The following is a 13,303-nucleotide window of genomic DNA, read 5'->3' as shown; positions in this document are numbered from 1 at the left end:
AGCTAAAGTTTGTTTTAGTTCCCATAGTTTCATTTTTAATGACCGTAAGATTAAAAACAACTTTTGTAACAAATTTCAACAAAGAATATGTATCACACAAAATGTATCACATTATTTGCATCTAATGGATGATAACTACATAACTGTTATTCTGTTATTGACACTGCTGTGTGCGCGTGCATGTGTTTCAAATATAATTTCTTCATTAATTTGTAACCTTAAATATTTAAACAAATCTTTTGTTATCTATGCCTAGGTTTTTCCCCTGCAATTAGTCCTAAAAGGACCTTTGCGCCTCCCTTACTTAAATTTGTGTCCTCAAAGTCTGAGGCTTGCAGAAGCCGATCAGATTTGAGGGCTCCTGTTATCTGATGTCCTTGAGGTTGAGGAGATATGCTCCCAGGAATCTTTTCCAAGTTTCTAAGATGGCAGGACAATCTAACCAAATATGCTCTGCTGATTCCTCCTCTTCTCCACAGAGTCTACATTTGTCAGTCTGGCTAAGGCCCACTCTCATAAGATGTTTCTTTATGGGACCATGTCCTGTCAACATCCCTAATATCAGTCTTATATCCTCCTTAGATCCAAGAGAGCTGCCCACACTTTAACGTAAGAAGAGACAAACATTTTGGATAGTCTTAATCCTGAGGCTCTTCTCCAATTAATGTTTCTTATCCTCTTTCCCCAATCTTTAACAAGAGCTTTGCTGTTGGAGAAAGCTATCTCGCAACCTGGCTCAGACCCCACCATCATGGACTCCGCTCCCTTTTTGGCGAGGATGTCTGCTTTTTCATTTCCATGAATGCTTTCATGACCTGGCACCCAACCGAGTGTTACTCGTTGTCAGCTCAGCTAGAGCATTCTTACATTCCCAGACTGCTTTCGAGTCAAATGAACAGGTATCAAGTGCCTTTAGTGCAGCCTGACCACCAAAAAGTATCAAGTATTTTATTCCTTTTGTCCTCATTTGTATGAGTCTTCTGGAGCATGAGTCTATTATTATGACTTCCGCTTCAAATACCGTGGCATGTTTTCCTAGGGACACTGCCATGTTAACTCCTGGCCTGTATATTCCGTATCCTGCCCTAGAATACGGAATATATGTCTAGGTTAGTCTATATCCATCCGTAATGTAGCAAAACTTTAAAAAATTATTGAAAATGCTCAGTAATTTCACAAATATACCAAATCTGTTTTATATCAGTTGATGAAAAAATAAATACTAAAACTAAAACATTTCTAAATAAATTATTTTAAACATAGCTTTAGTGTACTATAAATGTACGTTTTGTTGAAACTTCAAATACCACAACTTGTATCTACATCATTATAATGCAATCAATTTAACATAGTTTACCAAAAGCAACTTTATATATGTTATCTAAAATGGTTTAACCATACTTGAACAGCAGTTGAGCTACCTTCCAAGGTTTCCCAGGCTCGAATTCCGGTACTAGGTCAGTGAAAGCTTGGCTGTTGGCCTGGGAAGTGTTGGGCCATTCCTTGCTATCATCAGATACGCCACCAGAATCAGGCCACCCACCCTCCGAATTGCTTCGGCTCCAAGTTCTGCAACAGTTTATCCTTTATTACACCTTCCTCAGACCACTAGTCCTCTAAATGATAGTGAATCAATATATGTGCATGATTATCCCTGAAATATCCTAGCAATAAAGACCAATTAATCTTTGATCCATATAACTTTATATATATTTATATAACTTTTTTAAAGACAACATTTTGTTTTGACAAGCATTTTTGAAACAACAGAAAGTAAAACCGTACATCGTACATTTGCATTGGTTGATTTTAGTGCTAAACTGGTTAAAAAAATCCGATCCCGATGCCAAAATTGTGGTCACAATTCTCGACTGTGATTAATCGAAAAACTGATTATCAGAATAGACCCATCCCTAGTAATTCCCATTTTAGATCTTGAAACACTTCCAAATATAAATAAATAAATATATAAATAAATATGTATATAGAGATGAACACATTAAAATATTACATTAATTTCACCACTTTGCGTAAATGTAATTATTTCTTTATTTTATTATCTTTATTATTTTTTGTTTTATTCTTAGATAATATTTGTTTAATGTTTTAAATTTTACATTGCAGCAGGTTAAGTGTAAGAAAGGGCCATGAGGCCCCAACTTTGCCTGTAAAAATAAAGAATTTTTCATTTCATTTTTTATACATATATAAACCTACATCCTGAAGCTGTTTTACAATTCTGTAAAATCCTGTTATAATCAGGTCAGGGTCCTTATATAGCTAATCAAATAATTTCATTCCAAATTATTAAATGCTGTTAAGATCATTGAATGCATAGAAAACTTTTTTTGCAGTGTCCCATATTGCGATGTCACTCATGGTCTGTTATTTATTACTTATAATCTTTTGATAAATGTCTTGACATTTTACTCCATAAGAAAAATGTTTTTGTAGCATGTAAGCTAATACATACATATAATAATACTTAAATAGTTAGTACTTATCAAGATATATACAATAATTTGTTGAATTAATTAGATATATTACTTAAATCACAAAATTGGAAACTCCATTCAGTACATAAAACAAACTTTCAAACCACATTACCATATATATATTTATTTATAGTACTTTCGGCTTAGCCGGAAGAATTAGGTACTTTTTGGTGACAAGTGATATATTACTAATTTAACACCATGGGATTTATATGTACTCAATATCTAGAAAACCACTCTACATGAGTGTCATGTTAAAAACATTCCAAACACTTTTTCTCCAGGTTATTAAATAAGAGTTGCAAATTTTTTTGAAGTGTCCACCATATTGAAACGAAACGTGTACCAACCTAGCCAACGAATTTAGACTAGATATTTACATGACCAATTTTTGTATCAAGTTTCAACTTGGTTGGAGCTTTTTGGGATAGTTATTTGTTTTCATAAGTAACTTATAATATATACAAAAAATATCTGTATATCTATTCAGGATGTAACAAAACTCTATACAAACTTTAGTATATTGTTCAAGTAAAAAACGAATGGTCTATCCTTTTTCGTTTACCATTTGTCAAATTGTGTCACATTGTTAAAATTCAGAGATTGTTTTACTGATTTCTGACATCCAACTATTTCCTCAATCCTGCTTTATACACCAGAACATAATTTTTTTTGAAATTTTTGTAAAATTCCAGTGGTTTAACAAGCATTGGTAATCTTACATATGTTATCTTCAAGGTTTAATTATTATATAAATTTAATTAATTTGTCATTGTACATAATAGATCAAGTTGTTTTCATGGTCATTTTTATTTATGTTCACGATCACTCCCTGGTTCATTAGTTACAGAAAGTTTAGTTGCAAACATTGTTGGGTGAGTGTTTTGGAGCATTGTCAATGTTAACCAGTACTTACCCAGTCTGCTTCTCCTTTTGAAATTTTGTAACACTAGGGATTAATATATTTTAAACTAATCCAAAAACAAGGCTAAGTTAAATATAAATGAAAGCCACACAAAATAAATAACAATGATAGTTGCATGTAGTTCATGCTTACCCATCGGTCTGGCCCAGAAGAGGGTTGAGATTGGGTGAGGAGTTGCCACCGGAAGGTTTAGTCGTGGTGCCCGGAGCTCTGCTGAACTCTCCACCAGCGATATCTCCATCCTTGTCCAGTGACGGGAGCTTCCACTGCGTCAGTCTGGACTGTTGGGACTGAAACGCTGAAGAGTGCTGTTGAGGCTCCTTGTTAATGGCCAGATCCGAGAAGTTTGAGGGTAAGGCAGAAAGGGGATCATGGACATTGTTGCCCTTGAAGAAGTCCCCCTGTGGTGCCATCTGGTGTTGTTGCTTCACATAGATTGCCTGTTGTGCCTGGATTTGGTTCTGCAAAGACATACAATAATTGTCACCACATAGATATACATACATACATAAAACAATTTGTTGAATTAATTATACTGATTACTTGTATCGCAAAATTACAATCACTTACAAAATTGAAAACTCCACTCAGTACATAAAACAAATTATGTTTTCAAGATGCATTATCATTCTGAGAAAATAAAATAAACGTTCATGTGATGCTCTCTTGGATGTTTTTATAATTTATTACCAATGCATAATTTATAATCAGTTTAAAATTATTTGACACTCCATTAAGAACACAGTGATAACTAGTACTAACAGTTTATGTAAATTATTTATGTTAACAGAATCCACTCTTTGGACAATTTAATCCTCTGCATTTAATACAGTTGATTCCCCTACAGTGAGTCCTATTTATTTAGCCAATCAAACTAGAAAAATAGTGATCAAGATTCTTAAAAATAAAAAATAATGTGTTTTAAATGTTTAAATTATTCTTTTATTCAAGTTGTAAAAGTTAAAAACATGCCTTAAAGATTAGGATGGATGTTTTGATAAAATATTTTTAGTTAATTTATATAAATGTGTGTGGTAATTGCATTACTTTTATTCTTAAAAAGTTAATAATTATAGAATAAAATTACAAATAACAAACAGTAAAGAAGTTTATGATACAAATTATAAATGTCCAGTTGTAAAAATATGCCAAACAATGACAATTAATTATCAAGCTCCAGGAATAGTAACATATTACTTACCTGTAAATAACAATTTATCACACTGCAGAAATAGCAGCTTTTTATAAAATATACAATGCTTAAGTACAAACAATGAAGTGATTGTTTTTTATTATCTACAGCGAACTAAAAAGTCAGATAGCACACAATTTAAGTTTATTTAGTGCACTAACCAAGAACTTTGTTATTATTCAGTAAAAGTAAATATCAGATTTTTTTGTACATAACCTTGGCAGTTTTGACTATATTGATTAATTATGTAATAAAAAATAGATAAGAGTTTAATGTTTTATTTATGACAAAAATCATAGTTCACCACATGGAGCAAAAATGTCTTTAGCACTAAATTGTATTTTCAACAGCAGCTTCATTTACTTTGTATAGAACACGATTGCTTCCAATTATGAAAATTACTATTTTAAATTTTCAGAGTGTACTGTAAACACTTATTATGAGGGCTATTTAGAAAGTAAGGAATGTTTTGGAATTAATATAAAACACACAAAGTACAAGAAAACCTTTTATTAAATACATGTGAAATAGGGACCACTTTTCTACATAATCGCCACACAAGTTCAGACACTTATCATAGTGGTGGACAAGCTTTGAAATTCCTTTCATAGAATTCTGCCTGTTATTTCAACCACTCAGTGACCAGTACCTGAAGCTCCTCACCGTTGTCAAACACTGTATTGCTAGCCAGCTCTTCATTTTCGAGAACAAGTGAAAATCACTTGGAGCAAGATCAGGACTGTAGGGGGATGAGGGAAAACTTCCTGGTTGAACGAGTTCAAGAATTGTGTACGATTTGCCATGTAAGGTCGGGCATTGTACTCGGTGCTTGTTTTGGGCAGCTTTGCTATGTTTGACAGTAGCCCTCATAGTTTATTGATACACCAAGGTTGAGAAAATCAATAGAACACCATGCCTGCCCCAAAACACTGTTGCCATGATCTTCCTTGTCCGACAAAGTTTGGAGACATTTGCTTGGTATTTTAGGGAAAAATCCATGGACTGTAATTTTGTCTCACAATTCACATGTTTCACCCAGGTTTTGTCTTCTGTTACGATTTGATCCAGTAGTGCATCACCATAAACGTGGTAACCCTCCAAAACCGTCAAAGCTGCCCCCATTCGTTGTTCTTTATGGTGATCTCTAAGCTTTTTTGGCACCAATCTTGCACAAAATTTGTGGTAACCTATCTCTTGTAAAACAATTTCAAACAATAATGTCCATGAAACTTATGGCAAACATAGAGAAAGCTCAGTTATTGTGAAATGGCGGTTTTTATGAATTATGTTTGCCAACTTTGGCAATCAGATAGTCAGTCACAGTGATTATGAACATTTGTTCTACAATTTTTAAACTGAATGCACCACTTCCTGACAGAAATTTCAGTCAAACGTTGTTCCCATACACTTCACATAGTTCCTAATGAATTTCTAATTGTTTTAAGTGTTTTGCTAAAATAAAAACCACATACCGCACTTTGTAACTGGAAGGATTTTTTTAGATTGCAGCGCACATTTCAAATTTGAATATAAAAAAAGGGTAGAGCAGAAATGTTTTCGTTGTTACGGCTGGACACTGACTGAGGTGCTAAGCAAGAGCACACTAATATATATGCGCTTGGCGCCATTCTAATCGTGCATCGTTAGTAAAACATTTAGGCAAGATATTTTGCTTTTAATTTCGTATTACAAAACAAATAAAAAATACTATTTAATGTCTTATCGAAACACTGGTCTGTGAGAATCCCTAGGAAATTTAACTTAATTGTATTGACAGCTCTGCAGCATGTATGACACTGTCCGCCACAAGAACTGCCCTCCTACCCCTTCCCCTCCACTAGAACCGCCTTGGGTTATCAATCCATTACTGAGTCTACGAGACTGTGTGTTTCGTAGACTCAATAAAACTTTATGAATACTTGTTGTTTAAATTTCTGGGGTACTGTGTTAGAGGGTCTCCTTTGGATTCAACTCTTTAATGAGTCCAATATTTTGCTAATTTTAGATATTTAAAAATTTAATTAATTGTGTTAATACCTGCAGGTTGGTGATCTGCTGCTTAGTCTTTGTGATCTGCACAGCATTGTGCAACATGGCCTGGTTCGAGTTGGGCTTGGCCAATGGGTTCTGTATCTGCAACATCTGCTGTTGCTGCAACAGCCCCTGCAGTACCTTGATATGCTGCAGTAGCTGATTCAGCAGTATCAGCGTCTGAGGTGCCAGAGGCTGATTCAAGATCTGAAAACAACCAGTTTGCAATAATTAAATGTTTTACCATATATGATTTCAATTACCAGAATATTTTTCCAGTAATATTTTTCAACTGAAATTGGTAGCTTGCTCGTGAATACAAAAATAAAACAAACAATTACAGTTCAACAAATAATGTGTTTTTTATTCCAAGAAAGTGCAAGATTACTGAATTAACTAACCTAAGCAGACTTAGCATAACCAAATAATAAAATAAACATAGATAATTATGATATTTATTTACATTAGCGTGACCATGGAAAATGGACTTTTTTTCATAGGTTGGTCATGTATAGCCAAGTATTATTATCACAGGTGCATATGAACTGGGGGGAAAGTATATTATTGTATTATATTTATGCCTTTCGGACATTATTGCGTTAAGGAGCAGGGGCATCATGTGATCTGGGATTCGACTTTTGCAAGCTCAAGTTAATTTTTTTTCTAAAAGAGCAAGCAATGCGCAGCGGGCAGGCATTGTTGACAGGATTAACGTATTAGACAGACTCGTCTTTACGAATTGGTTCCACGTGAGATACCGAACATCCAACACAAAGGTGTGCCATTGCCACTACTGAACTAGGAGGTTAAGAATAGATGTGGAGGAACAACAGTAGTTCAAAATGGCGTCCCTTCTTTATTTGAGAAGGTGCGGAGTATTACCAAACTGTCAAATATGGATAGTGTTGCCAGAGGTACGATAATTTCATTGATTTTATGCGCCGGTAAGATACACGATGGGTAGTTATTATCGTACCATGAAAGATTTTTGACAAATTTATACAAGTAACAAACCAAAGTTAATTATAACATAATTTACTATACGAACATAACATACTTTTTCATTAAATGTGTTTGGTACGATTATTTTATATGAAAGTACGATAATTTCTCATTGTTGGTATGATAATCGGTTTTTAAAATCTGGCTATACCGAGTTTGAGCAGACACGGAGTTATAGGAAACTGTCAAAAACGGAGTTTTCAGAGGATTTAAAAAAATCGTAGCTCCTTTGATTTTCGTTGCCGACGAATTTTTTCTTCAATATTGTTTTCAGGAAAAATTGTAGTTTTCAGGAAAAAAAATGAACATACCTTTCCATGGTCACGTTAATGTAAATTGATACCATAATTATACTTACTACAAGCTTAAATGTTCTTCCCCATTACTTTTCTATACTTTTTAAACATTAAAGTTTTACTTTACTTTAAATACTTTATTTAACATAAACTAACTAAGATTTTCAGCAGCCATCTTAAATCCACTACAAAAACCTTTTTTTGTAATGTAAATGTTTAAAACATTATTTTGGTCCAGCTTTCTTGATTGAACATATTTCAAACAAATAAAAACTTTTGGCTTTAATTGGTTCATTCCAAAAATGGAAATTAATTTTGATATAGTAAAACCTCAAATATTGGAAATAATACGGGCTCAACATGTTACAGATAACCAAAACTTCAGATAATACGAGGTTATGTTCATAGAACTTAAGGGAAGTATACGTAGGTATACCAAAATTATAACATCACTGTATTACTATATAATATGTATAAAACAATATTATACAGAATATTTCAAATAAACTTATTTGTTCTTGAAAATAACAGATGCAAGAGTTAACATGACTGAATTTTCCACTACCAGACAAGCAATGAGTGATAATGGGGAATGAGGTTTTGCTGCTGCCAACATGATTGGCAAGTGCTGCACTGACATTGTGGATGGGCAATGGTAGTAGTTTGGGGGGTATTTAGGGATAGAAGGAGGTTGACACATCTACTGGCCATACAGTTATGACTGGCTGTATGACTAGTGAAAGCTCAGATGGTATTGAGGAGGAGTGTTTTTATTGCTCTTTATTACAAACATCGGCCTAGCAGTGGGACAGTTGAGATGTCCTTCATTGACAGCTCTACAACAAATATTTTGAGTGCTGTCAATATAACATAGGGATTGCTGCTTGCTTAAATTATTTATTCTTTCTGTAGCTTTTTTATTCGAGGTTTACTGGAATGGTTTACACTACTTTTCAAGTTGTTTCCGATAACCCAGGATTCCGATAATTGAAGTTCCAATAATTAGTATTTGACTTACTATAAAACCTACTTTGCATATATTTACTCTGAAAAAATGTTTTAAAAAGTTTAATTTTAAAAACGAAAATGGAAAACAGATTTCTATTTGAATTTGTCAACCAGTTGAACTTAATGAAATTTAGAGTAAACAAGAGAATATAAATGAAAAAGAGGGCACAATCTGAAATTAAAATATTACCTTTGTTTATTGTATTCTATCAGATTTTTTAAAATACTCATGCTTTAGAAAACTAATAACACTGCTTACCTGATGATTTAGATATCCTGCCTGCACTGCCATCTGAATCTGCTGCACCAACATTCTCAACTGATGGGCAGAAGGCTGGTTCGGCTGTTGGGTCCGAGTTGTCTGAAATCAAACAATAGTTTATCTTGTATCTACTGGCTGTGTGAAAAACTCACTGCTACCCGGAAATAAGTTTTATTTAGTAATAAAATTGTATACATACAAAACTTTGTATTTTCTAAACTAGAATACATTTAAAAGTTTTCGCTATCTTGGAATTTTGTATTTTTCACCACCTTTTTTATTTTTTTAACATGTTTTTAGAAATGTTTATTTACAAGGAACATTTTAAGTATTTACATTAATGATTAATATTATATTCATTACAGTACACTTTATTGTGAATAAAAGACACCAAATATTCATAGATTAAAGTAAACAAAGACTGTTTGCACATTGTATAAAAATAAGTCTGCAAATTACCCAACAGCCTGTCAGTTAGACAAAACTCAACTGTCAGTTTTAGGGTAAAAGTACAAACATTTCTTCATGTAGTTTTTTTTCTAATCCAATATTATTTGTGAATTTATCACAGCTTAACACTTGTTAAAGATAAAATACACAGCTTTAGGGAAAAAAATGTTGTTAGGATATTTTTCTAATTTCCGTTGTGAAATAACACTTTTACAATTGTTACCTCACAGTTTATTACCTAAACCTGAGCAAAAGTAGATTTAATTTTACCCAAAATGGCACTGAATATAGAGAGAAAACCAAGTTTCTATTAAACCTTAGTGAACCAAGGCTGTTAAGAGCCAGGTGTAATATAATCCTCACAGCCTAAGACATAAAATTGCAATGAATATTTTATAAGCTGACTACAAGAGCTCAGGCCTGATGTTTGTCATAGAGCACAATACTCACTTTTAATCTGGTTGTGGTGTTGAGATTTTTATCTCCATGCTATTGATTAGGAATCACAATTCTTGAGTTTGCACATATATGTATCTAATCATAATTAATAAATTTCATTCCATTATTCTTGTACTTGTAATTTGCATATTTATGATTTATTAGGTACACCTACTGTATTTTAATAGCTTTGGTTTTACATAATTTTCAACTTAAACTTATTTATTTTGAATAAATAGTCTTTATAAGTTTAATGATAACTACATTTATATAAACATATAAATAAAATTGTTTACAGAATTTTTTGAATATTGCTTGAAAAATGTGCCATCTTTCAAAATTAAGAAAAATGTGGATTCACATTTTATAAATTTGTATTACAATCCTGACAGAACTTACTGAAATTATGTTGTCTGTCTGACTGTGCAATAAATCTTGATAGAAATGTCTCAGAGACTTTTAACTCGTTATATAGGTCCTCTTGGTTCAAGAAAGAATGCTACTGATCCATATTAGATATGTAGCCTCGAAAAGTGTTTGATAAATATGTATATAATTATAAACCTTTTAACACTTTTTAAAACTTTTTATTTTCGTAAAATAAAAAGTGTTAAAAGGTTTATAATTATATACATATAATGCTATTGATTTTGGTGCCTAAAAACCACTAGGAACCGTCCCATTTGGTAACTCTTGATAGAAAGGTATAAGAATTTAAAAACTTGAGCCCAATTAGTCGAAGGAACAACCCTATAGATTAAGGTACGTGTCCAATAATTCTGAATTAAAACATACTAGGGGCGTGAATATTGCTCCAAGGAATAACTCAATTGATTTTGAGGTCAAAGGGCAGTGTGCTGTTTGTCTGCCCATCTGTGTGCTGTTTGTCTGCCCATCTGTGTGATAACTATCCTAGAGATTTTGAACTAGGTACATGAGTTCCTGTGGTCCAAGGAGTACCCCTTATAGAGGCCAGAAGGGCAAAGGTCAGAATGTCTGAGCCTACACTTTTTGTTAGATTCTGTTACACCTTTTGATACTCTATTTTCACTTTCTCTATAAATAATAATAAATGAATAATGATAAATCTTAACTAAAATATCTACAAATTACTTTCAATGCTATCATCAAACACACATACTTGATGTCATATTTGATAACATATACAAACAATGGATTAACTACAAATGGTTGATGAAATGTAGAATCTGCAGTAATCCAAGATATAACAGTGATTATATAACAGATATAACAAATAATAGTGATTTAGCAGCAACTTTATCTACTGCATAGACAATGGCTAATAGAACAGACTGTGCCAGAGCACATCCAGCAGTGGTTTTAAGTGAGAATTTTACGATCTCAGGTGTTCCAGCTTAGAATTGAAAAGATCGAAAGTAATAAATCTTTCATAAATTTAAATATTCTAGAGTAAAGCAAAACATTTCAACTTCCTTATATATTACTTACATAATAATTTATAACACATTATTAATTTGCTTGTGATGGTAGTCATTTAAGTAACTATGTAACATATCCTATGATAGTAAAAACCTACATTTGATCTACACAAAATGGTTTTGATCTGATAAGCTTATAATAATTTATAGCTTAGTTTAGTTAAAGCTATCACTTGACTTATTCTACTGTAAAATTGTACAGGAACAAATTGATTTTCATTAAACAAAAGATTCAAGTAAAAAATTGTAATAAGTAACTTATACCAACAATATACAATTACTTTTTATATTTAAAAAAATTAAACACTTGAGTAGGCTTGAAAAAACTTTTAGTTTTAAAATCAATCCCATTTGTGGATAAGTAGTAAATAACTTATCAAAGGAAAGGTTACAGTGAAAACAAAAATACCAACAAGACCAGCACTTGATAAGTCGACTTCATCATGCAGTTAGTATGGCATGGTGGGGAGGAGGGCATGCCAACATACCTGTGTGAAGGGTGTCGGAGGCTGGCTAGGAGCTTGCTGCGGAGGAGGCTGCTGAGTCATCATCTTTTGTACGATGGCAGGACTCATGCTATTCAATGATTGGCTGCTGGAGCTCGGACCGTTGCCAGACGATCCCTATAACAGACAACCACCCTAACTTGTCGCTCACATTGGCACTGACTGTCATTCGACTTACAATTGTTTAGAAGTTTGGATCAGCTAAGATCCAAAGTACACACAGATGTTTACTGTGTGTTTCCGGAAATTGAACATAGTGGAAGGTAATATTCTTAAAATACATTACAATACAATGTAATTTATTATGAAATTAATTTATTATGAAAACACGGGCAAAAGCCTCTATGATTTTGTTTAACCCTTTGAGTGCCAAGTAGTTTTGAGGGGTTGGTGTTTAACATTTATGACAGGACACTTCTCTCAGTACCAAGCACTCTTTTGGTGTCTGTGATCCTATTCTGCCAAATAATTCACACATAATGAGATGATTTTTGTTTATTTTGTAGGGGGTAAAGTAGGATATAACGTGTTAATATTTATATACATTATAAAATCTGTTGAAATTTAAAAAAAAGAGAACTAGACGACAAAATTTTTATTTTAAATTATTATATAGAAATATTTGAATTTTTACGTCTAAATAAATTTGCATGAACCTTTTTTATTACTCCCTAAGTAAATAGGAACTAGTATAACTTGCCAAGTTCCAAAAAAGTAAGCATCTGTTATACTGAGTTTTGACTTTTCTTATATATTAGTGCAAAATGTTGAAAATCTGCACTCATATAAAAGTTTATTCATATTAGGTACATAGCTTTTACTAGCTGTAAAAAAATCAAATCAATTTAGATCATCTATTTTTTTATATTTACTATGTATTAAATGAGAGACTAAGTACAATGCCATACGTAACAATTTAGTAACAGAACAACAAACATTCAAAAAGCTCATTAGCCTTCGTCACTTTTTGGAAATAACCACGGGCCGATCTCATCAGCTCTTTGGCAATCACAGGGTTAATATATATCTAAAAAGCAGTATTCATGGCTATGTACATAAAAATTTAACCCTTTTAAGCTATATTTATATTAACTAGAAATTGAGCAAGTTTGTGTTCTGACAATAAAAAATTGCTAGTCTAAACGGTCACAAGAGCTCTCAAGAGCAGTGTTGTGATCAGTGTCGAACAGTAAACCATGAGAACTGAAGAGCAGTAGCGGACAGGAAAACTGCTAAGT

At 32.7% G+C, this 13,303-nt stretch overlaps 1 protein-coding gene across 6 annotated transcripts in view; it reads right to left on the bottom strand.

Moving 5' to 3' along the window:
* Positions 1 to 13,303, bottom strand: part of LOC124356185 (protein Gawky) — a 139,901-nt gene that overhangs the window by 35,011 nt on the left and 91,587 nt on the right. For 5 of the 6 annotated variants that reach the window (XM_046807362.1, XM_046807363.1, XM_046807365.1 and 2 more), the window contains exons 16-20: positions 12,048 to 12,182; positions 9,209 to 9,310; positions 6,650 to 6,850; positions 3,553 to 3,881; positions 1,422 to 1,569 (exon numbers count right to left, since the gene is read on the bottom strand). In XM_046807362.1, the coding sequence (XP_046663318.1) occupies positions 1,422 to 1,569; positions 3,553 to 3,881; positions 6,650 to 6,850; positions 9,209 to 9,310; positions 12,048 to 12,182 (915 nt within the window). The remainder of the gene's footprint in view (positions 1 to 1,421; positions 1,570 to 3,552; positions 3,882 to 6,649; positions 6,851 to 9,208; positions 9,311 to 12,047; positions 12,183 to 13,303) is intronic. The other variant, XM_046807366.1, reaches the window with a different exon arrangement.

Source organism: Homalodisca vitripennis, chromosome 2 (genome assembly GCF_021130785.1).
Source record: "Homalodisca vitripennis isolate AUS2020 chromosome 2, UT_GWSS_2.1, whole genome shotgun sequence".
Taxonomy (NCBI): domain Eukaryota; kingdom Metazoa; phylum Arthropoda; class Insecta; order Hemiptera; family Cicadellidae; genus Homalodisca; species Homalodisca vitripennis.
The sequence above is the reverse complement of the archived record's forward strand: the minus strand, read 5'-3'. Positions and strand labels throughout refer to the sequence as shown.